Source organism: Vombatus ursinus, unplaced genomic scaffold (genome assembly GCF_900497805.2).
Source record: "Vombatus ursinus unplaced genomic scaffold, bare-nosed wombat genome assembly UNPS02006779.1, whole genome shotgun sequence".
Classification (NCBI taxonomy): Eukaryota; Metazoa; Chordata; class Mammalia; order Diprotodontia; family Vombatidae; genus Vombatus; species Vombatus ursinus.
In genome coordinates this window covers 1214412-1240057 of record NW_020946557.1, presented here as the reverse complement: position 1 = coordinate 1240057, position 25646 = coordinate 1214412, and the positions used below count along the sequence as shown (strand labels likewise).

At 39.3% G+C, this 25646-nt stretch overlaps 2 protein-coding genes across 2 annotated transcripts in view; one reads left to right on the top strand and one right to left on the bottom strand.

The window, feature by feature from the left end:
- TUBE1 (tubulin epsilon 1) overlaps positions 1-1241 on the top strand; it is a 31278-nt gene extending 30037 nt beyond the window's left edge. The window contains exon 13 of the transcript XR_003567928.1: positions 1026-1241. The gene's annotated coding sequence lies outside the window, so the exon portion shown is untranslated. The remainder of the gene's footprint in view (positions 1-1025) is intronic.
- On the bottom strand, positions 426-25344 carry CCN6 (cellular communication network factor 6). The gene is made up of 5 exons (XM_027848607.1): positions 25234-25344; positions 20942-21242; positions 17999-18241; positions 8521-8714; positions 426-819 (listed from the first exon to the last, which is right to left on the bottom strand). The coding sequence occupies exons 1-5, from the start codon at positions 25342-25344 to the stop codon at positions 538-540; spliced, it is 1131 nt and encodes a 376-aa protein (XP_027704408.1). The 3' UTR covers positions 426-537.
- Positions 25345-25646: the final 302 nt, after the last annotated feature.

Below are 25646 nucleotides of genomic sequence, written 5' to 3'. Positions count from 1 at the left end.
TAGCCTTAATTCTCCACAAGAATTAAAAGGGTACAAATACATTTGCAAAAGGCAGTGCATTATAACCCCTTAGTTAAGAGATCAAGACACAGTCCTGGGGGCTGGTCATTCTTAGACTTTTTTAACTAATGTATATTTTTTTTAAAAAATAGTCTGTTCACTTGCTTTTGTAGAAAACATCAAATGTTCTAGTATTATACAAATAATAGACTGTATTTTGCCTTTATAGAATTACCAAATGTAGGATCAAATCTTGCTCTGATATTTAATTATGGTACAGATTTTAGGACTTAAGACTTAAATTTCTTGCTTTTCAGATTCAGTTCCATATTTGTTTAAAGGAACTTCCAAAAATTCAAATTATACACAATTAAATATGACTAGACATCTATCCTTACTCTTTTCATCATAAATGCATTTTTTTTTTCACTTTTTTAGCCACTCAAATTATTGGAAGAATTATTTGGTGTAGTAAAGATTATGCTTTTAGACTAACACTAATATTTAATATTTACTGCCATTTTTAATTAAAGCTCTTTATAGAATCTTTAGCTCAGAAAAGATATCCCCTGGATCTCTGCAGGTGTTTTGACATACACAAGAGGTGATCCACATCATTTTCCATTTAAATGACCCTTCATTTGGGCAATCAAACTGTATGGTAATCATCTTAGACTTATTAGGAATGCAGCATCTCTTATCCAAGCATTTTCCACAGAAAGTTGGTTTGTAGCTCTGAGTACTTGAGCATCCCGAAAAAGAAAGTTTCTGTCCTTTAGAAAGTTGAAAAGTAGGCTGGCATGTTTTTCCTTTTGGTATCTAAAAAATAAAGTAGCAAATAAAAGGAAATTTTAAAAATTTGAATTGAAAGAGGGTGCTATTTTAGAAAACCATTGCTATTTAGATATATATCCTAGTTTACAGTTTTTGTTGTTTAATCATTTGAATCACATCCAACACTTTGTGACCTCCTTTGGGATTTTCTTTGCAAAGGTACTGGAATGGTTTGCCTTTTTCTTCTCCAGCTTATTTTACAGATAAAGAACTGAGACAAACAGGATTAAATGACTTGCCCAGGGTCACACAGCTGATTGAACTCAGGAAGAGAAGTATTCCAGACTTCAGATCTGACAGTCTTATCCACTGCACCACCTAGTTGCAGTTTACAGTTATTGCTAACAAAAAGCATAGTACGTTGCACATAGTAGGTGCTTAATGTTTGTTGAATAAAGGAATAAATGAATGTTAAGGAGAGCAGTGTGGTGTCGTGGAAACAGCACTGGACTGAGTCATTTGATCTTTATCGTAAATCTGGCTGACCTTGTCACCAAATAACAGCTTGAGTAAGTCATTAGCTTTTCCTCTAGATGAGGAAGGATTTGACTGAGTCTTCTCTCAACTTTTAACATCCTTTGTCCCAAGAATGTTTGTAGTAGCCTCAGAAACAAATATGAATGGTCCCTTTTTTCCTCTTCCTACAGTGACCTGTCACCTGAGAGCTGGGGTCCTTGCCTATTCCTTCACTCTAAAGCTGTTATACCCCAGTTAGTAGAATTCAAGTCATCATTTGTTAATATTCAAGTCACATGATAGGTGCTGAGGATAAAAAACAAAAAATGGCTCCTGCCTTCAAAAGCTTCTTTTCTACAGGAAAGATGCACCATGTCAATCTGTACACAAGTAATACAAGTCAATTTGAGAAGGGAGAGAGCGCTAAAAATGAGGGTGGGGGAGGGATCAGGAAGACTTCATGGTAGCTCCTAAACCGAAGATTGTAAGGAGACAAGGACAAGAAGAGAGATGGAATATTGGCTTCAGAAGCCAGGGACAAAAAAGGATGTTGGAAGTGGAGGGGGAGGAGTGTGAAGAGCCCAAAAAGGTAGATTGAAATCTGATTGTGCAGCTTCAGATGCAGGGCTCAGGGGTTTCTATTTTATCCCATAGGCCACTGAAGATTTTCTAGCTGGGGAGGATGCTTTAGGAAGATTTTGTTAACTGTGTGAAGGAAGCATTGGAGAGAGGAGAGATTGAAACATGGAATCCAGTTCTGTTTATACAGTCAGTAGTCCAGGTGAGGTGGTAGGTAGTGGTCTTTCTAGTAAAGTAAAAGGGATGGATGTAAAGAGATGTAAAGGTCAAATCCACAGGACTTGGCAGTTGATTAGATACGGAAGTGGGGAGAGTGCAGGAAAGAAAGTGAGTAATTCAAATGAATCTTTTAAGTTTGATAAATTGGTGATGATCTCAACAGAAAAGAGAAACTAGGGGTGAGAGTTGTAATACAGGGGAAGGTAATAAATTCTGTTTTGGACATGCTGAATTTGAGATGCCTGTGGTAGAGTAGTTGGTAGTGTGGGATAGGAGTTCCCACATTGAAAAGATTAGGAAATACATATACATGCACACATACATTTGTTATGTATTTAGGAAAGATACTGGGGCCCCATGGTCTCCCAACTAGGGAGCAGTTGAGATCATCATTGAAGAGGATGTTGAAAAAGAAGATATGACCAAAGACATCCCTGGAAAATAGAGCCATGTTAAGAAAGAAACTATAATGATCCAGACAAAGAAATTGAGATAAGATGAGGAAAAAAAATAAGAGAAAATAGTATCATGAGAAGCCAATGGAAGAGGAAATATGGGGGCAAGGAGAGTGGGGGAGTCTACATAACTTCCAGGTCATGTGACCAACAAGATAAAGGACTGGCTATTTCTTTGATTTTCATTATCTTTCAAACCTCTCCCATGCACAGAAGATAAATAAGGTAACAACCTGAAGTGCAGAGAAGGCTAATCTAATATAGGCTCACTCAGGACTCCCTCATCAGTCATTGTGCTCTGGCAGCTCTATACCAAGTGACCTATGGACTTAGAACTCCATCCTACCCCACTGTGGAAAACCAAGGGTAGAAGCTTCTTCTAGCTGGGTCTGTAATGTGGCATTTCTCTATGTTACTACAGTGCTGTGCCACAGAATTAAAGAAGAGAACTGGAGCAGGATAGCAGCATGTATGTGGATCTACCAGCCCTAAAGAAAAGGGGACTGACATCTACTGTACCTACTTTTATTCTTTCAGAACTGGAGGCAGAGGGTGAGAACAATAAAATATGAATTGCCAGAGTAGGAGGAGGCTGAGACAGCTTTAAAGATCTGTCTCCAGGGAAATTTACAAAGGTAAAGGAATCAGAAAGTGAGCAATAGAGTTAATATAAGAGGGAAAAGAATTGAAATTATCTTAATCCCAGATCCCAGCAGGAAGAAAACTCAAAGATCTTGAGCACAAGCAGATTAATAGAGAAAATATTGTTAGAAGTGGAAGGTGGGATCTGGACCATCCAAAGGAGTCCAGACATCTATGAATGAATATAAGATAGAAAAATTAATCAACACCTGATAAGGCAGAAGCTACTGTGAATTTTCAAGACAGCATGGAACCACAAACAGGGTGTTCCTGAAAAAGCTTGAGAGAAAGAATTGTGGAAGAATTTATGGCCAGAAATAATTGTCTCAAGAGAAAAAACTTGAATTCATATTGGCGAACTTAACCAAAGAATCAGAAGAGGCAAAAAAAAAAAAATTTGATCTCTATATAAACAAAACATTGATCTCCCAAGATAAAGACAATGTAAGGATTATAAATCTACCAGAAGAACAGAAGTTAAAAAACCTGAACACCATAATGCAAGAAATAATACAAGAAAACTGCCCAGAACTTTGGAACACAGAAAACAGTATTAATCCAAAGAATCCACAGACCTCCCTCCAGGTGGGGAAAAAAATCCATGCAGCAGACTGCAAGACACATAATGGTTAAATTTAATAATTCCAATTACCACAAATATAAATGATCAGGATAAAGACATTCAAATGGAAAGAAGATTTGAATAACACGAGCCTATTCTGTACCTTGTAGAAATCAATGGTGGAAGTGAATAATGTTTCAAAGAGCAAAGGAGTTCAAGTTGCCACTCACCACCCTCCAGGAGGTGGCATACCCAGCCTGATGAAAAAAGATGGATATTCAATTTTTAAAAAGAGACACTTGAAGTAATCCTACAAAGAAAACCAGAACTTAGCAAGTTATTTGCCTGATAAATATCCCAAACAACAAAAACACAAAAAGGTAAACAAATACAGCAGCAAAAGAAGGCAGAGCTAACAAAATTACTCAGTGCGGGAGGGAGGGATAAAAACTAGAAAGAGGAAGACACTTATGGGATTTAACAACAACAACAATAACAAAAAATATTAGATTTCTTTCTAAAAGCACACAAGAAGACGGGTGAAATCAGAAGTCAAATACAAGTGATGGTGGAGGAAGAGGACTAAAACATCATGGCCTAAACCTCACCACACCCTACCTGCCATGAATCAAAGTCTTTGTTTCATTTGTTTGTTTTCTGGAGAGTAAACTACATAAGGTGATGGCACATAAAACCAAAAAGGAAAGGAAAAAGGTAGAGGGGAATATGCATGCAATGTGCCTCATCAAGTAAATGGTAAACTCTAAAGACAAAGTAGTCACTGCTGTAGTCATTTAGGAAGCAGGGGGCCCACAGGAGAATGGCTGAGAAGGCAAAGGGAAGGACAAAGCAAGTGGCACAGTGGATAGAGTGCTGGGCCTAGGATCAAGAAAATCTAATTGACCCTTGGTCTGCCTCAGTTTCCTCAACTGTAAAATAAGGATAATAGTAACTGCCCCAGAGGGTCATTGTGAGGATCAAATGAGATATTATTTATAAAGCACTTAATAGAATGCCTGTCATATAGGTATTTAATAAATGCCTGTTCCCTTCCCTTTTGAAGGGAACTTTTGAAGTGGGAAAAAATGGAGAAATGTTATTTCAATAGTGAGACAGGGTCCCTCTGAAGAACTTCCCCATGGAGGAAGAGAGGTACTCTCAAAATGGAGTTGGAGGAGTTTACAGTGGATATAATCTGCAGGGATTTGGTGTTTAGAGACACTTCTAATCCTACCTTAGGAGAAGGGGAATCCAGAGGGGCAAGTAGTACCCAGAAGAGCAGGAGGGCAGGGACTCATTTCATCGTATATAGAGGAAAAATGATAATATGGAAAGCAAAGAGTAGTAATGAACTATATAATCAGGAACATGGGAAAATTCCTACCATATGACAGTACTTCTCTACACTTGCTATCACCAGAAAAAATGGCCATCCAGGGGACAAAATCTACAAAATTCTTTAGAAAAGGGAACTCAAAATAGGTACCTTAGAAGCTTTAATTCCATGAGGAATATAGAAACTAAAAGAATAAATATAAGGGACTTAAAATAAAAAAATAGAAGTATAGAAGAGAGGAAAGAGAATAAAGAATAAGGAAAACAAATCCTTCTTACAAAGACATAGAAAATGGGGGGGTGGGACCAAGACGGCAGAGTAAAAGCAGTAATTTGCTTGAGTTCTCCCCCAAACCCCTCCAAATACCTATAAAAAATGGCTCTAAACAAATACTTAAGCAGCAGAACCCACAAAAAGACAGAGTGAAACAAATTTCCAGCCCAAGACAACCTGGATGGTTGATCAGAAAGGTATATCTCTCCTGGCTGGGAGAGGAGCACAGTTTGGTGTGGGAGCGCAGGCCGCAGCGACCCTAGAGCAGGCCTCAGAGCACTGAATCGCAGGCAGCTTGTGGTGGTTTCCAGACTTCTCAATCCATGAATGCCAAAGACAACTTGGAAGGTCAGTGGGAAAAGTCTGTGACTACAGTGGTGAGAGAGAAGAGCTGTGGGTTTCCAGCCCCATTCAGTTGATTCTTCTGTTGCAACAGACTGCAGGTTACTCATTCCCACCATGTATCTCTTCAGTTTTTCAGTATCTCTTTGGTTTTTGCTTGCATTTGCATTTTGGTTGAATTTTATTTCTTTCAAAATTGTGTTATTCCATAATTCATAACCATATAGCTTCACTTGAAGAATATCCCATCCCTTTTACTTTGTTTACTTATACAGGGTGTGGCCCTGGGGTGGCGGCTGCCTCCTGAGCTTCCAGCCCACAGACTGAGGGGGAATCATATGGCTGATCAGAGGGGGATTGCAGAGATCTCTCTGCTGGTGCAGGATTCTCTTGCTTTGCCCTGTGCTTGGATCTGGGTCACAGTTCTGGGTGGCGGTCCTGGGGCAAGGAGGAGTGCTGACCTGGTGGAGCTTGTAGTGGCTGTGGAGAGGAAACCCTCCTCACAGTTCCAAGACAGAAAAGAGTGCTCATAGACCAGAGCACAGGCTAGGAAAGGAGTAAACACCTCACCCCTTATCATTGCACCTTGGAAGAACTGGAGATTTACAGGTCCCTAGAAGTGTCTCTGAAAACAGCTGCACAAAACCCCTGAAGCTTGGGACAGTACATTCTCCACACTGGAAACAGACTCCTAACTTAACAAAGAGTTTATAACTCAAGTAATTGGCCGAGATCATGAGCAAGCAGCGCAAAAAGAGTCAAACTATATTATCTTACTTTGATGACAAAGAAGATCAAAACATACAACCAGAGGAAGACAATGAAGCCAAAGCTCCTACATCCAAAGCCTCCGAGAAAAATATGAATTGGTCCCAGGCCATGGAAGAGCTCCAAAAGGATTTTGAGAAGCAAGTAAAAGAGGTAGAGGAAAAACTGAGAGTGATGCTAAAGGAGACCAAAAAAAATACTAAAGAAAATAACAGCCTAAAAAATAGCCTAACCCAAATGGCAAAAGAGGTCAAAGCCAATGAGAAGAATGCCCTAAAAAGCAAAATTGGCCAAATGGAAAAGGAAGTCCAAAGCTTACTGAAGAAAATACTTCCTTAAAAATTAGCATGGAGAAATTGGAAGCTAGTGACAATTTGAGAAATCAAGGCACTGTAACAATCCAAAGGAATGAAAAAATAGAAGAGAATGTGAAATATCTCATTGGAAAAACAACTGACCTCAAAAATAGATCCAGGAGAGAGAACTTAAAAATTAGTGGACTATCTGAAAGCCATGATCAAAAAAAGACCCTGGACATCATCTTTCAAGAAATTATCAAGGAAAACTGCCCTGATATTTTAGAACCAGAGGGCAAAATAGAAATGGAAAGAATCTACCAATCTCCTCCTGAAAGAGATCCTCAAAGGAAAACTTCTAGGAATGTTATAGCCAAATTCCAGAATCCCCAGGTCAAGGAGAAGATGTTGCAAGCAGCCAGAAGGAAACAATTAAGTATTGTGGAAACACAATCAGGATAACACAAGATTTAGCAGCTTCTACATTAAGGGACCGGAGGGCATGGAGTATGATATTCCAGAGGGCAAAGGAGATAGGACTACAACCTAGAATCACCTACCCAGCAAAACCCAGTATAATCCTTCAGGGTAAAAAATGGTCATTCAATGAAATAGGGGACTTTCAAGCATTCCTGTGGAAAAGACCAGAGCTGAATAGAAAATTTGACCTTCAAATACAAGACTCAAGTGAAACATGGAAGAGGTAAACAGGAAAGAGAAATCATAAAAGACTTATTAAGGTTGAACTGTTTACATTCCTGCAGGGAAAAATGATATTTATAACTCATGAGTCCTTTGTCAGTATTAGGGTAGTGGGAGGGAAAAAATTATATGTATGTATAGATAGATAGAGGGCACAGGGTAAGTTGAAGATGAAGGGGGATATCTGGAAAATAAAATTAAGGGGTGAGAGAGGATTATACTGGGAGAAGGAGAAAGGGAGAAGTAGAATGAGGTAAACCTCACATGAAACAGACAAGAAAAGGCTTTTACAGTGGAGGGGAAATGGGGCAAGGTGAGAGGGAATGAGTGAATCTTATTCTCATAGGACTTGGCTTAAGGAGGGAATAACATACCCAATGGGGTATGGAAATCTATCTTACCCTACAGGAAAATAAGGGGGGAAGGGGACAAGAGAGCAGGGGGTTGATAGAGGGGAGGGCAGATTGGGGGAGGGGATAATCAAAAACAAAACACTTCTGAGGAGGGACAGGGTCAAAAGAGAGAATAGAATAAATGGAGGGTAGGATAGGATGAAGGGAAATATACGTGGGTTTTCACAACAGGACTACTATGGAAGTGTTTTGCATGACTACACATCTATAACCTGTATCGAGATGCTTGCCTTTTCAATGAGGGTGTGTGGGGAGGGAGGAAGGGAGAAAATTTGTAACCCAAAGTTTTAAAAACACATGTTAAAAATAAAAAAAATAAAAGACACAGAAAGTGAAATTTTAAAAACTAACAAGTTGAGGGGGGAAAGGAAAAGGATTTTACTTAACTATTTGGGCAGGGAGTGGGGAGGGGAAATTGTAATTAAAAAATAGATGGAAGAGCCTGAATTCAAATCCCAGCTCTGCTATTAAATATCTATGTGATCTTGGGCAAGTTACATTACTTCTACAGGCCTCAGTTTCCTTATCTGTAAAATGAAACAGAAAGGTGATCTCTGAGGTCCTTTCCCGCTCAGTTTCTAACCATCTAGGGTCAGTTATCAGCAGGACCACAAAATGTGCTTTTCTTCAAGTCAAAACTTACCTTCACAGCCTTTAATATGTTACTGTCACAAGGCTGAATATAACACAGTCTTTTCTCTTTCCTCATTTCACAGTGACTGTTTTCATTGGTCACCCTATTGGATATTCCTAGGCCACATGTTCTAGAACAAGGCGTCCATGTTGTGGCCTGCACAAGGCACTTCCTCTTCCAGAAAAGTGGGAGATTCTTATACACTAGAATAGAAAGGAGAAAAAAAAAGACTGCTGATCATTAATTTCCAGTTCTGTCTTAATCATTCAGTTACCCAAATAAACTCCCATAATAGCTTAATTTTTGGAAAAGTAGTTCTACATCCCTTTATCCCACTCCCCAAATTCTCAGATAAATTTCAACAAACCAATTTCTTTTATGAATAGGAATGTTATCTGGATCTTAAAAAAAATAACCTTTGAGGCAAAATTGCAGCCTCTTTTTTTCTTAATTTATTTCCTTCTATCTAGAGTCAAGTGCGGCCCTTTGACTGAATCCAAACTTCATAGAACAAATCCCCCTAATAAAAGGATTTGCTCTGTAAAAATTGGACTCAGTGAAAAGACTGCACCCAAGGACCTAGAAGGCCACATGTGTCCTTGAGGTCGCTGGTTCCCCACCCCTGATCTAGACTATCCTCCAGCTATTGAACCTGGCCATATTCTGATTTATAGCTTGTTTCTCCTACAGATCCAACCACAATCCTTTCCTCCTTCCTAAGTTGATCTCTTAAAGAACAAACATTAAAATAGATGTTAATAGGATATGGAGAAAGCAAGATGTTAATCAGAATGATGTAAGCTTAATAGGAAATTTCATGATCTATGAAAGTATTTTGTGGGCCAAGATGCCTAATCTTGAAGCATAGTATTTCTCCCTAATTTGTGCCTTGTTGTTTAAATTCATTAGAAGGTTTTCCAATAGTTTGGAAGGGAAGTGACTTTTGCTTTTGAAACTGACTAAAGACTGAGAAAATAGTCTTTTACTCGCACATCACGAAATCCTTGATATACAGCCTTAAACCCTGAACCTCCAATTCAGTCAAATTCTCCCATTCCAACTGTGTAGGACTATTGTTGCAACCTCCACTGGCTGCTTCTGGTTTGATCTGACTTAGTTTTGTTTTTGGTGGAGGGCAGGGGACATCATACTTGTTCCATCTCCAAGTAAAGCCAGTGGGAGCTTGCTATGTCAATCCAGGTGAACTCATGCACATCACACAGAGTCAAGCTCATTCATTTTGAACAAGCTACATGCTGGTATTCTCAGAGACTCCAAAGCATGTCTTTAATTGAAAAAGAATAGGAAAATATTAATATTTTAAAACCTTAAACCTGCATTTAGCTGTTCTGTGAAAAATTCTGGGCACAATATGACAAGACGTCAATTTGAAAGAAAAAAAGGAGAAATTTTACTTCTAGTCATCTGAGAAACATCAGCTGCTTTGAATTACATACTCTCTTGAACCAAATATATATATATATATACACATATATATATACACATATATACATATATATGTATATACATATATCTGTGTATCTTACAACAATATCATCTGAAATATGTATATAGATGATGGAAAGGGGGCAGAAATATGGGTACCTGGAAGGTAGACAGCAGTTTAAAGACCTCAATGCAGGAAGGAGAGTAAAAGCCTGGCACATCTGGAATAAATAAAGGAAAGATAAGTTGTTGTGAATCCAGTGCATCTCATCACTTAAAATTTAGCCAGGAGATGCAGTTTAGAAATCTGATTAACAAAGTACATGTTTTTAAAAAGCAGGAAATTTGGAAGAGCAGTTTAAAAAAAAAGTTAGCACTTGTAAGCAGAGAGCATTATGTCATTGCATAATTTTATGCTGACCAAGCAAAAGCTAGATTCTAACACAGGCCATCTGGAATTAAGTGTGTGTGTGTGTGTGTGTGTGTGTGTGTGTGTGTGTGTGTTCACTTGTTTATCAGTTGTGTCCAACTATTCATGACCCCATTTGGGGTTTTCTTGGCAAAGATACTGGAGTGGTTTGCCATTCCCTTCTCCAGCCTATTTTACAGATGAGGATACTGAGCAAACAGGGTTAAAGTAATTTGCCCATGGTCACACAGCTAGTAATTGTCTGAGGCTAGATTTGAACCCAAGAAGATGAATCTTTCTGATGCCAGGCCTGGCGCTCTATCCACTGTACCACCTGGCTGCCCCATTATATAAATAAATAACACTGATTTGAGAGAGGATGTGTGTCTTTGTGAGTCCATATGTGTAAAGTATTGAAATCCATCAAGGTTCATTAATACTGTAATTCAGTTAATCAAAGCAGAGGGACTCAGGGAGGTAGATTAAACTCCATTTGTAACATAAAGCCCAGCTAACCCGACAACCAGAATACCTGGGTTTGGATCTCAGTTCTGAAACTTTACATAGAGTTTGAGCCCTGGAAGGGACGTTAGCAGCCATCTAGTTCAACCCATCTATGAAAAGAATCCCTACTATAACAATCCAGCAAGTGATCAGCCATTCTCTGCTTGGAGACCTCTGAAGAGGGAGAATTCCCTGTTTCTGAGGCAGATCATTATACTTCTGAATATCTGTAATTGTGAGGAAATCTTTCCTGACATCAAGCCTAAATTTGCTTTTTTCCAACCCATTGTCCCTGGTTCTGCCCAAACAGAATGAATCTAATAATTCTTATCCTAAGGACCACAGTACCATGAGCCTTGAGGGTATTAGAAAAAAAAAAGCATTGGATTTTGAGAGGCTCCTCCATGTGACATCCTTCAAACACTTGCAAACATCTATTCATATCCAACTGAAGAGTTCTCTGGGCAAAATAGCTCCAGTTTCTTCAACTGCTCCTCTTTGTGATGCGATCCCAAAGCCTTTCACAATCCTGGTTGCCCTGCTCTGGACATTCTCCAACTTGTCAATGTCATCCTTAAACCAGAGTACCCCAAACTGAGCATAAATACACCAGGTGAAGTATGATTTAATCATTGTGAAACCATGGGAGAATTAGTAACCTCTCAGGAGCTCACTTTCATCATTTGTAAAATGAGAGAGTTGGACTGATGTCTAAAATTCTCTCCCATCCCTAAATCTATGATCTAAGATCTCAGTAGACTGGTTTCACACAAAGTTAGAGCTGGCAGGGAACCTTGAGATCATCTAATACATCCCTTTCATTTTTCATGTACATTTGAGGAAGCTAAATCCCTGAGAGCTTATGTGATTTATGTAATAAGGGGCAGAGTCTGAATTTGAACCCCGGTTCAAAGGCCTCAGCACTCTACAACACTGCTTTTCTTTTAATATTGCTGCTCTCAGCTTCAGTCCCAAGTGTATATACTAACATTTTATATGAATGGCTCTTCCTAATGGTATAATTATTGAAGCGTTTCTCTCCCCATGTACTCCCCATCCTCCATTGTATTGTAAGTTCCTTGAGAGCAAGGCCTATGTTGTATTTTTGTTTCCCTAAAACCCAGCACAATGTCTTGTATATAGAAAGTAATTAAAAATTATAGCAATAACAATAATAATAATAATATAGCTAGCATTTATATAGTGCCTTAGTGTTTGCAAAAGACTTCTCACAACAACCCTGGGAGGTAAGTGCTATTATTATCCCCATTTTACAGATGAAGAAACTGAGACTGACAGAGGCTAAATGATTTGACCATGGTCAGACAGCATAGTAAGTATCTGAGGCTAGATTTGAATTCAGGTCTTCCTGACTCTAAATACAGTTCTGTATCCTCAACAATACCCAGAAAACTTACCTATAAAGCAGAATTACATAAATGATATGACATTTCTGGACTCCACCCAAAGGGAAGGAGCTTAGATATATGCAGGTACCTAAAAGACCTTGTTACAAGGGTGTTTCACTTACATCAAGGGATCCCAACCTGGGAGACACATACTCCCACAAGAAGGTTGTCAAGACAGCATTGGGAAATTTGGTAAATAACTATCATCCTATTGAAATGAATATTTCTTATGTGTACAGTATAGTTATGAATAGCATATAATATATACCACATTGTATATTACACAAATCTATATAATATATCATTACTTATAGTAAGTTCTAGAAATTACTTCCTTTTTATTTAATAAGGATTGTGTGGAAGTTAACTGAAAGCCAAGAGCTATGGAAAATGTTGGGAATCCCTGACTTATAAGATAGCCCAGCCACAGTATATGGATCCTGAGGACAATAGTATTATGAGCCTTCAGGGTATTTCTAAAAAAATAAGAGACTTTAAGAGGTTCTGGAGCCACAATAAGAAACAACATGTGCTTTAAGTGGCTTATGATTTCAGAGATGTTGATGTACTGTGAAAGGTGGCGGGCTAAGCAATCTAGAGGCCAGCATTAAAAGACAAGATAGTTACAATGCGTTAATGAACTTCTAAGTTAACTGATTTGATTGAGTTCTTGAGATTGCTCCCTTCATGAAACTAGATATTCTTTAAACCCACATAAAACTCGTTTCCCTGACTAGAGTTCCTTTTCCAAATATCCCTAAAAGGCACTTATACACAGGACTAATTTCTTCAGCATGTACAGTTATTTCACATTTCCACAGCAAATAGGCCATTCCAGCTGAAACTCAAGTACATGGGTGAAAGAAATGTTAAATAAGACCAGAAAGATAGGTTAGTGCCAGATTGTAAAGAGTTTAAAAAGTCAAACATAGGAATTTGTATTACATGCTAGAAACGATAAAAGAGTCACAGAAATTTCTTGAGCGGGAATGATATGGTCAGACCTGTGCTTTGGCATCTGTATGGAGCATGGACTGGAGAGGGAATAGATTGGAAACTAGGGGACCAGAGAGGAGTCTATTTCAATAGTTTGAGTAAGAGGTGATAAGGGCCTGAAGTAAAGTGGTAGCAAGGTGAGTAGAGAAACGGGAATTGATGGGAGAGATATTAATAGAAATAAAATCAAGACAAAGTGAAGAGAGAGGGACAATGATGAGCTGAAGATGATTCCAAGGTTAGAAACCTTGAAAACTGAAATAAGGTGGAAATAAGGTAGTTAGGAAGAAAGATAATAGGTTTTGTTCTAGCTGTGTAGTGGTTGAGATATCAATGGGATGCACTGACAGTGAAGTCCAGATGACAATTAGTGGTGCTCAGAAGAGAGACTTCCTGGATACGTAAATCTGGGGGTTATTTGTATAGAGGGGACCATCAAAACCATGGAAACTGACAAGATCACCAGGAACTCTGTTTAAGAAGAATACCAAGGCCAGGAAGGTCTCCACTTAGCTCCTCATCCTGAAGCTCCCTTTAACCCTGGAATTCGAACATTGGAAGTAGGCTCCACCCCTGCAGCCTCTCCTTCCGATTGGATGGCTCTTCCCGGAGCCCCCATTTGGGGACAGCCAAACCACCCATGTCTCATTCCTCTCCAGGCTGCATTCCAGACTTCTCTCCTGCCCCTGTGCTGGTTATCTTCATCTGCAGCGCCCATTCCCCATCCCCTCCGCTTCCTCTATATGTACTGTCTTCCCTCATTAAAATGTAAGGTCTTTGGGTGGTAGAGTCAAGAGGGTAGAGCAGCCTAGCTCCCTCACTACATCGCAGGCTATATTTTCCTTTCCATTGAGAGAAATATTCATTTCTCTCTATATTAATGGCCAATTATTGAATTAGGACTAAGGTTTTTCCCCTTCCTTTCCTCATTTAGAAATCAGGCCCTGTAGATTATTCAGGTAGCTTTTGAAGTACAAGGCTCACAATGAGATGAAATCTTGGGCAAAAATGACCAAACTGGAAAATTCAGATCTGTTCAAAAGGTAAAGAAATTTTAGTTTAGGTGAATTGGTGGATTCTGGCCCATTATATTTTACTCAGACAAGTCTGGGTAAAAGTGGATTCCCCTTTTTATCTAGATTACCCTAGATAGGGTGATATGGGTATAGATAAGTCCCTTTGACCAAGACTGAGTGATCAGAGTCACATCCCCCAGACCCTCATTAGAATAAGCCCACCTCTCATTATAATATTCATTCTCTCATTACTTGTTAACCAATCAGAGTTGATTGTCATCCTCAGGAACACCCACTTATCCAAGGGCACATAAGCATTGAGTGGGTTCCATGAGAGGTCTTTGGCATTCGAGAGTTCCACTGACCTCTTTTATTATCTGCTAACATGATTAATAAAATGATTAATTACCCAGAAATTATGTCTCTCAAATTTTTATACGTCACACCATAGCTATGTATACACTTATCCCTATAATACTTTGGCACTTAAACCAACTTACAGTTGGTGAAAATTCAAGAAGGTGCATAAATCCAATTACCAACAAAAACCCTTAAAAAAAGATTCTAGCTCAGGTTGAGTTATAATCTCACTTAATGTCTGTTAGAGTATTTATATTTCCTGGAGGTTTTTTCCCCCATTCTTTTGATTTTCTCTTTGACCCACTTTAGTTTCCAGGGAGCCTAATTTTTAGATAAAGTTCACCATTTTCTATTATAGCCTATTAGTTCTCTTTTCTATTCTTTCTTCTCTAGCTCTCATTTCATGTAACATTACATTTTATGTCTTGCTTCATTTCTTCTAGATATTCTGTAATCCTTGTGGCCAGGTCATTCTTTTCTCTGATGCTCTAATCAGATTTATTGTGGACTTACTCTTTTTTTTCTGGGTTTTCCTTTAGGGCTTTTCTTGGTCCGTACTATTTTTTCATTGTGTTCAACATTTTCTTCGGTTTACCCATATCGCCAGCCTCAGTTTCTGGATTTCTTTTCCACTTGGGCCAAACTCTTATGATTTTTCAGTCATTTTCAGTTGTGTCCAACTCTTCATGACCTCATTTGGGATTTTCTTGGCAAATATACTGTAATGGTTTGCCATTTCCTTCTCCTGCTCATTTTACAGATTGAGGCAAACAGGGTACAATGACTGGCCCAAGGTCACACAGCTAGTAAGTGTCTGAGGCTGGATTTGAATTCAGGAGGATGAGGCCCAGCACTCTATCCCATCTCATACTCTTAGATGATGCTAGCAAGCCCTGTTTAGTCCTAGATGCAATGGATAAGATGACAACCCACCCTTTACAGGAATTCCTGGGATTTGGCTTAGTCTCCTATTAGTTCAATTACATTTTTGGCCTTGATCATTTCTGTTTCACCTCACCTGGAATCAGCTCTGTCCCTTGTTGTAACCCTGACACTGCAATTACATGCATTAGTAGCAGATATCCTGCAAGAACTCTAATGCTTTGCTTTGCTCTCCAGGTAATGCCCTGCTACTTTTTCCTGCTCTGACTTGGGTGTGGGCTTCCCAGAGTCTTCTCTGGCCCTGACTCCTGCTACAGTTTACAGTAGTAGAATGGGCTGCCTGGGCTCTGGTCTGTGCCTTCCGATGCTGATCTGGCTCCGTCCCCCGCTGTGGCTTAAGTGCTTGGGTGCTGACCCAACTTTGTCTCCTTCTGTGGCTCTAGTGCAGGCTAGTGGGACCTTGTCTCTTGCACTGTGCCTTCTGTCTAACCTGGCTTTTCTCTGCTCAGAGCCTACACAGGTTTCTGGCAATCTTCTTGTGAACTTTTGAATGGATAGAGGACTTTATAGCCTTTTCACTTTGGTTTTCTTTATGATTGTTCCTTCTGGTGCCTTATGGGAGATTTATTTGTATACGATCTGGGTTCTCCTATGTCCTGGCATGCCACGGTCTTGGACTGAAGACCATTAATGTCTATCAATAAACAACCAGGTGGCATAGGGGATAGAATCTAGGCTTGGGTCAAGAGGACTCAAGTTCATATCTGGCCTCAGACACTTACTAGCTATGTGACCCTGGGCAAGTCATTTACCTGCTATGTTGCCTCAGTTTCCTCAACTGTAAAATGGGGATAACAATAGCACCTACCTCCCAGGAGTGTTGTGAGGAGTTAATGACATAATGTTTATGAGAGAGCTAGGACCACGGTAGGTAGAGCCCTGACCTGGAGTCAAGAAGCCTCGAGTTCATATCTAGCCTTAGACACTTAATTGAGCGACCCTGGGCAAATTACTTTAACCTCTGTTTACCTCAGTTTCCCCAGTTATAAATGGGGATAATAATAGTGCCTACTTCCCAGGGTTGTTGTTGAGAAATTGAGATTACATTTATAAAGTGTTTAGCAAACTAGTTCTGGGTACATAGTAGACACTTAAATAACTGTTTCCTTCCTTCTTTTCATCAATAACCAGTTTCTATCAAAGTCTGTGATTATAAACATACCTTCTGCAGGGAAAGGTGGGTTAGTAAAATGTGCACACATATAAGTAATAGTTATAGGCTAGTGATTTTGTGCCTGTTTTCAAAATAAATGAAAAAATTAATTTAGTATCAAAATAGTTTTATACAGAAAAATGTATTTGGGCCAGGTGTAATAGTTTACACTTGTAATCTCCATTTCAGGGGAGGTCAAAGTAGCTGGGTGGCTTGAGTTCAGGAGTTCTGAGCTGCAGTGTGCTGAAAGTCATCCACACTGAGTACAGCAACAACATGAGGAGCCCCTGAGTGAAGGGGGCACCAGGATGTCTAAGGAGGGGCAAAATGGCCCAGATCAGAAATGGAATATGTCCAAGTTCCCATGTCAATCAGTACTGGGATCATGCCCATAAGAAGCCACTATTTTTCTAGCCTAGGTATGATAGGGAGACTTGGTCTTAAGAAATTAAACACATATACATGTATATTTGCAAATATTCATACATTTATATATGCATATATGTGTATATACATATATGCACATATGTCTATATATGCACATATGTACACATACATGTATTTACAGGTTCAGATAATACAGATACAATCAAACAATATTTCCAATTCCTAGCCTATCTTTAACTTAGTTACAGCATCTCAGTTTCTTTTGATTTCACATAGAAAATGTATCTTTAGATATTTGTCACTGAGACATAGTAATAATTGACTATAACATAGCAGTGCAAGTAAATCTTGGAAAAATTTCCCAGAAGATGCATGGATGACAAGCATTCTTTTATTAAAAGACAGGATGAGAGGAAAGGAGTTTCAAGAAGGGGGTGGAAGATGAAACATCAAAAGAAGCTTCCTGATTCAAAGTGTTATTTTAAAGGCTAGAATTCTTAACCAAAGAAAATAAAATATCCTTTGCATATGATTCATAAATTTACCTGCCTAAAGGCAAAGGGCTAGATGAGGCGGTATCTCACGGGTCCCTTTCAACCCAGTTGGTCAGGGATCTGTGATCAAGGGCTCAAAGTCCATAGTAATAAAAGGTAAACACTCAGATCTGTGGCCACACACCATCAACAACAAAATTAGAATCAATCAAATCAGCAAATATTTATTAGGCACCTACTACGTACAAGGCACCAGGCTACATAAAGCAAAACTAGGATGGTAAATAGTAAGAAAAATGGCAGCAAACATTTATTTTTGGCTCAGTCAGTTGAGCTTAAAAGGAATTTGCCATAGCTCTAGTTGTACTCACCTGGCATTGCTTGGTAGCTCGCTGATATCTGTTGTTGCAGTAGTCTCAAGCTACAGTAGGATTGGTCAGACTTTTTCCCACCTTTGGGGCCAGAGCATTGACTGTTTATTTGCTTTGGTATGAATAAGGGTGTACACCCAATGGCACCACTCACACATAGGCATTTGTACAGGGGATTAGGTTGAAAAACTTGGCCATTTTGATAATGCACCTTGTTGAGTTCACATCCTACAGCTATGAGATCTGAAAATGGAAAACAACCAAATTACCAAAGAATAAATGAGCTGTAATATTTTATACCTCCAGTCAAAAATAGGAGAGAGTATATCTATATCTTTTCTGATACAAAAGTCTCTACTATTCCACATTGTGAACGCTCTTTCACAATAATACCTAAATATACAAAAGGGCAATTAGAGATTTTTTTTTAAAATTACACATGAGTGGCTCTCCTGCCCCCATCTCCAATGTTCAAGCAGCCATCTGCTAAACAGTAGTCACCTGTCTTCTCCTTGCATTTTCTGGATTTTAAGCACCCAGGAGAGCTGGAAGTATGAAAATATAATAGCTACAAATGGGGGGGGACAGCTATAAAGGAGATCAATTGTCAGTTGTACTTTGGTGGGACCTTAAAAGGTCCAGACTGGGGACTTTGGGTTGTTCTCTCTGGCGTTAGATATGCATCTATTTCAAAGGGGAAGAGACATGGAGGCCACTGTAATGAGCAGGAACTTTAGGATATCATTAGGCCAGCCAATCACCTGATTTGCCTAAAAGAGCCAAACTATGAACAGATGTTAATCGTTGTGGCCAGTAATGGAAGCTGGTGGTGTGGAGAAATCTTTCTTTTCTAAACCAGTGAATAGTGGATAGCAGTCATTTACAAAATGGCCTTTAGGAGCTTCTGTCTCCATTGAGAAAAACAGGGGACATAATATAGAAGACAAGGTGGGGAATTGGCAATTGAGACAGACTCCACCTCACTCAATCCACTTTGGTTTTAGTATTGTCCCTTCTACTTTCCACTTCCCTTTAGGAAAATCTATTTAGTCTGAAATCCAGGCAAGTTAATTCTTTGGGGCTATTCTGAGAAGGGAAACCAAGATCAGGAAACCTATACGGGAATAAGGAATTGATGTTATGATTTTGATGGAACTGTTTTGTACTCCTAGATTTGAATTCAAATTCTGAGCTCTAGGGAGTGTATTAAGTCTGGGAGTGTAGTGAGCTGGTGTAGCTCAAGCTTCAGGTGCCATCTGCTGGCTTGCTCAGATATAGCACTTTGCAGTAGCTTTTCCAAGCTTTGTCACACACAAAATTGTAACACATAGCAAAGTATAACACATAATTAACTAGTTTATTTCATTTGAAAACCTAAACACCCAAGCCAAAGAATAAAAGAAATGTCTGAAAAATAATAACAACACATCTTATTTCATGCTTTAAGGGTATACAAAGCACCTTCCTCACAGCAATCATTTGAAGTAAGTAGAGCAAATATTGCCCTCATCTTACAGAAGAAGAAACTGATGCTTAGATTCATTAAGGGAAGCAGATGTCTCCTGATTCAAAGTTTAGTACTCCTTCCACTTTATGAAAGGCAGTATGGTTAGTTACTAGAGCACTGGCTTCAGAATCAGGAGATCTGGGTTTGGATCCCACCTCAGACATTTATTTAGTAACAGTGATCATAAACAAGTTCCTCAGTTTCTTTATCTAAAAAGAGACACAATAATACTTGTACCACCTAATGCCAGGCACATAGTAGGTGCTTGATAAATGCTTGTTGAAAGCATTCTGTAAAACTTTGCTGTATATATATGATTTAATTTTACTACATTTCTCATAATTTTGTTGACCTAGAACTATGATTTAATAAGTGTAGGAGCTCCCAGTATGGAAACTCTCTCCATAAATTTAGATGGACAAATCCCTATATTTTATAATCTCATTTTCCTGAAACATTATAAAGTTAAGTCACTTGCGTATAATTATACAATATGTATCAAGGTCAGAACTTGAACTCAGGTCTTCCTGATAGCCAATATATCATGCTGCCTCTCTATGGTTTTACATAAGTTAAATTATAAAAGAAAAGCAATTAGTCACAGTGAATAGAAGGCAGGCCTTACAGTCACTTTGACATAGGTTCAAGTGTCATTTCTGACATATAGTATCTATGTGTCCTAGGCAAGTCTCAGTACCCTAGACAACTTTCTTTTTTTTTTTTTTTTTAGGCAATTGGGGCTAAGTGACTTGCCCAGGGTCACACAGCTAGTAAGTGTCAAGTATTTGATCTAAGGCCGGATTTGAACTCAGGTCCTCTTGACTTCAGGGCCAGTGCTCTATCCACTGCAACACCTAGCTGTCCCCCCAGGTAACTTACTAAAATTATGTTATAGATCAATTACTGATCCACATTATTGGAAGAACTGTCCATGCTGAAAGTTTCCAAATTCATGAAATCACGGTTCTAGATCAAAAACTTTTTTTTTCATTACAAAAGTGCTAAATTTAGTTTGAACAAAGTGTTAGGAAAAAACTCAACATAGTTCCTGGCACATAAATGCTTAATAAAAAGTGTTTTGATTCATTCATTTACTCCTATGGTGCTTTTAAATCTTCTAAGCATTTTCAAATGGTTTTCCCATTTTTAAGCAGCACACCTTAAAGGCAATTAAGAAACTCTTATCACTGATTATTTAACCAAAATCTCAGAGGTCCCTAAACATACCTGCATCTCTTCCTACTTTCCCATTGATGTTTAGCCCCATGGAGCCCATCCATGTAGAGACTGAAAGTCCACTTGGCTTGCAGCCAAATATTAGAGTGGATCTCCCAAACTAAAGGCTCTTTTTCTTTTTTTATCCCATCATCGCAGAAGAGAATGCTCCTTCCCCATCCTTGCCCCAAGTGCCAGAAAGATGGAAACATGTCACTTACATGCACACACTCCTGTCTCATACCTAGGCTTGTCCACAGAGTAATCACAGTAAAGGCCTTTGTGGGGGTCGCAGACCTCTGCCTCATTGCACGTGTCCCCAGGCTGCTTGGCACAGATTTTACAGCACCCACAGCCGTCCTTCACCAGGCTCACTCCAGGTGAGCACCAGGGCTTCCGCTGAGGGCACTGGCATGGCCAATGGCAAAACTCTTTCCTCTGATACACTTTAGTGACATCTGTTGCCTTTGCTTCAGACTCTCCATCAGCAGCTTGACCGTTGCCTTGCGCCCTGCAAAAGGACTTACAGATAATTAGCCATTAAGGATCACACTAAAGTGTTAGGCATTTCCTCCCCTCACCTAGAGTGCTTTCTCTCTTTCCCTCAATATAACCAAATTCTACCCATTCTTTAATCCTGGCCCAAGTCCCATTGCCCCCATAAAGTATTTTTTTGACAATTAAAGAGCAGCCTGGTTTTTCAGTTCTATGAGCTCAAGTGCACTCATAATCAGCGGCAGATAAGTTCTCCAAGCCAGTGTTACACAACATAGCCCTGAATTATACATTGATCAATTTATTCACTGCTATACATGCCAGTGCCCTGGCTTCTTCCTGATACCCTTAAATTTCCCTGCAGAATCACGAGCAATTGCTCCCTTTTGCACCTGCCCCTGCAATTCTGTGAGGTAGGGAAGAAAATGGTAACATCTGCATCTGTCTAGCCCTCTCATCCCCAAAGCATCATAAATGCCTGATGCTCCATCGATGATGGGTTATGGATTTATCAGTCCCCCAAATTCCTTTTTAAAAGGTTCTCAAGAAAAAAACATCCTTAAAAGCAATTCCTAGTGGTTTATAATGTGGGCTCGCATCTTTCTTTTTCACTCCACATGGGCCATATCACAGAAATTGTTATGGGACATGGGCAGGGGTATGCTGGTTAAATGTTTAACAACTAGCTCCCCAAAAAGGCACAACAGATTTTTAAGATTAAGCCGCACTATAAACATTTCTTCCATCATTCTTAAACCAAGACAATCAACAATACAATTCTAGCCTTGATTGGTAGTATTTATTGGTTTCTGAGGTATAAATAGAATACTGAAATTTTAACAATCAGATCTCTGGTAGAAGGGGGTTCCAGCACTCCCCTATAACTATATTTCAGGTGCAGAGAAAATTAGACCTGGAGGAAACTTCAAAAATCATCTACTCCAAACTCCTAATTTTCCAAATGAGGAAACTGAGGCCAAGCGATGTGTCTGAGGTCAGTAACTGTCAGATATAGAATCCAAGTCTGCCTATCCAATGGTCTTTACATTATGCCATCCTCTTTTTCCACTTTATAATATCACCCTCAGAAACCTCACTGTTTCCTGTAATCTCAACTATCACTTTTGATTATAGAATAATAGAAAGGAAAAAAAAAAGACCTAAGAGATCAGCAGCTGGTCTAACTTTCTCACCTCACAGATGAGGACACTGGGCTTAGGGAAGTAGCCATCTTGCTAAAGATCACTCAGGAAGCAAGAAGTGACGGAACCAGATGGATTACTTTTCTGGTTTGGACATCTTTCCAGAAGTGCATTACCAACTACCTTCAGGACATTCTCACCCGGATCTGACAAGGAGGGCTAGTTTATGAGCTTGGAAAAGTCTTTTCTGAGGATGGGAAATATCAATTCACTTATTTACACAGTCTAATACTCACAATGAATCTTTCAAAAGTTTTTTTTTTAATTTTATTTACAAAAACAGAGTCCCATCAAAAGACGGCAGCTAAGTGACTCAGTGGATGGGCCTAGGGTCAGAAAGTTGTTGTTCAGTCATTTCAGTCGTGTCTGATCCTTTGTGACCCATTTGGGAAAAGATAGTGTGGTGGCCCAAAAGACGTAAGTTCAAATCCAGCCCCAGACACTACTAGCTGAATGACCCTGGGCAAGTCACTTAAACTTCTATTTGCCTCTGTTTCCTCAACTGTAAAATTGGAATAATAGCACCTACCTCCTAGGCTGGTTGTGAGGATAAAATGAAATAATACTTGTAAAGTGCTTAGGCACTTAGGCACATAGGCACTTAACAAATGCTTATTTTCTTTCTCTCATAAAGTCAAAAAATCATACCTTGTAAAAGATCCACGAAGATCAGTCTGATGATATTTCCTCACCTGTCCCTTAGAGGCAACTTGATATAGTGAGTAGTATACTGAACTTGAAGGGAAAACTTGGGTTCTAATCTCACCTCAGAAACCTACAAGTTGTGCGGCTATCCGATTCAACTCTAAAAGGAAGGAACTGGTCTCAGTGGCCTATAATGTTCTTTCCTGCTGTAAATCTAAGATCTATAATCCTATTCTGCTACACCCACCCACCCCACCCCCTTTCAGATTTTACTTACAGAAGAATTTTCTTATCATTGAAGTTCGGTCATATTTAGCAATTCTGGCTAATTTACATTACCAGAACAGTCATTACTGCAGATTATAAAAATGGCAGCTAATTTAACACAGCTCATCTGAATTCCTCCTTTTACCCAAATTTTCCTAGATTTTTTCCTACTCCCATCTGAACAGCTATGGTCAAGACTGATAAAATATAATTCAGTTTTGTTCCTTCTTAGACTCTCAACTGTGATCATTTTTTTAAAAATCTAGTGCTGTGTTACAGGTCATGTGGCTTGGTGGATAGATAGCTGGCCTCAGAGTCAGGAAGACATGGGGTTAAGCCTTGACCATGACACAGAGTGGCCATGTGGACAAGTCACCTGACCGTTCAGTGCCTGAATCAACTCTCTAAGATGACAAGTTGAAAAACAGTTGCCATTCCACATAGAGTGAGTTTCCTCAGGGAGAATTCTCCAAACAGACTAAATTACAGGTATGGAACCCTCCCCCCCCCCAAAAAAACATATATTATTGATATACAAACTCTCTCTATCTTTTCTCTCTTCCCCCTACCCCAGCTTCTCTGTGCATTACCAACCCTTTAGATTTGACTCTTAAACCAATTCAACTCAGTTCAACAATTATTAGGCACCCCAAGAGCACCATTCTAATGAAGCAATGGGCATCATGATGGATTAGAAAGAACAAAGGATTTTGAGTCAGAAGATCTGGATTCTAATCTGGCTCTGCTGCTTACTACTTGTGTGGCCTTTAACCTCCCTGGGGCAGTTTCCCTATGTGTAAAGTGAAGGTGGTTGGATTAGACTTCTGGGGTCCATTCCAGATCTAAATCCTATGAAATACAATCAGGAAAAAAATGTCTCTACCTCAAAACCAGAAGAGTAAAAACAAAAATATCCTAATAGTTATAATATGATGCATCATTAAGAGGCCTCCTGCCTTTCACAATAAAATTCTGACAAGATTGTTCCAAGACCACCCCATTGACAATTCCATTCCCCACTCTCAAGAAGTCATGGATACCTTCCTATGTTTTCTGCTAAATGAATTTTAAAAATAGATTTGACTGTATATCATCAATTCCTAGGGAGAACAAACAAATAATTTGCCATGGTCTATTTCTACCACTCCCACTCTGGTTTTTTGTTTTGCTTTATTTTTTGTTTGTTTTTTAAACTGAGTCAATGGCAAGCCCACACAAGATAGTTTTCTTATGAAAATAAACTTTTCTTTGGAGACAGAGCTTTCAATATTTCAAAAATAGTCCTAGCTCTTTAGAAGAAGTGAAAAACACATGTTGAGAGGAAAAGTCTGCTGTGGACTGTAAGAGGTAACTGTTCCCTCAACTCCTCTTCCAAACAGGAGCAGACATAACGGAAACTTTTTGTTTGCAAAAGTCTGTTTTTTCCAGCAGGCTTTTGAACATTCTGTAACCAGGTTGTGGAAAGCTGGGCCATGGCCTGGAATGGGAATGAAGAAGCAGTGTTTACCCCTACTGTGGGCCCTGGCAATGCTGCTCCTTCCCAAAGAGATGATTCACCAAGGAGAATCCCCCAAACCCTATTCCTCCACCCCATTCCCAAAATGATTAAAAACCAAAAGGTTGTTCAAATACCTTGAAAGAAAGATACTAGTTATTGCAACAAGAGTCCTGCCTGAAACACCTTTGATTCATTCAATACTTAAACTAATACAAGATTTCATCCAGTGTGGAAAATAGCTTGCTAATTGTGATGAAAGATTTCCTCCAGTGATTCCCTGACACCATCTGAGCCATCCCATTTGCCCCCCCTTCTCTTCTTCCTTTTTTTTTTTTCATTTCTCACCTAAAGAAATAAGTGCTTCTGCAGACCCCTGAGGTGGAAAGATCAACTGGTCAGAGCTTACCTGGGAAGCCCAAGTAGTGATGAGAAGAGAGAAGGAGAGCAGTCCCTGCATGTTCCTAAGCTCAGCCTCCAAGGGAAAGTGAGAGATAGAGAGAAGACTGGATCTGCTCATTGCTTACTGCACAAAGCTCTCCTCTGTCTCCTCTGCAAACCCTACCTTTCCTCTGCCTGAGAGCACACACACACACACACACACACACACACACTACCTCATACATAACCAACTCTGTACTGATACTTTTGAAATGAATTTTCATTTTTGAAGTTCAGGATTCATTTCGCAGCCACACTAACCTCTTCTAATGCACCATAATAACAATAATTTAGGGAGAGGAACTAGACCTGAATTGTTATTGGTATAGGGAGCTCCCCATGAGGAAGCTTCTTCTACTGATGCAAGTTTAACATGTTTTC

What these genes read in the sequence shown, in the direction of transcription:
- CCN6 (XM_027848607.1), bottom strand. Translation starts at nt 25,344, where the DNA reads ATGAGCAGATCCAGTCTTCTCTCTATCTCTCACTTTCCCTTGGAGGCT. An exon ending in TGAGACAGGAGTGTGTGCAT is followed by an intron (nt 18,242 to 20,941) that starts GTAAGTGACATG and finishes TTCCATTTTCAG; the next exon opens with ATCTCATAGCTGTAGGATGT. An exon ending in ACATATTAAAGGCTGTGAAG is followed by an intron (nt 820 to 8,520) that starts GTAAGTTTTGAC and finishes TTTATTTTTTAG; the next exon opens with ATACCAAAAGGAAAAACATG.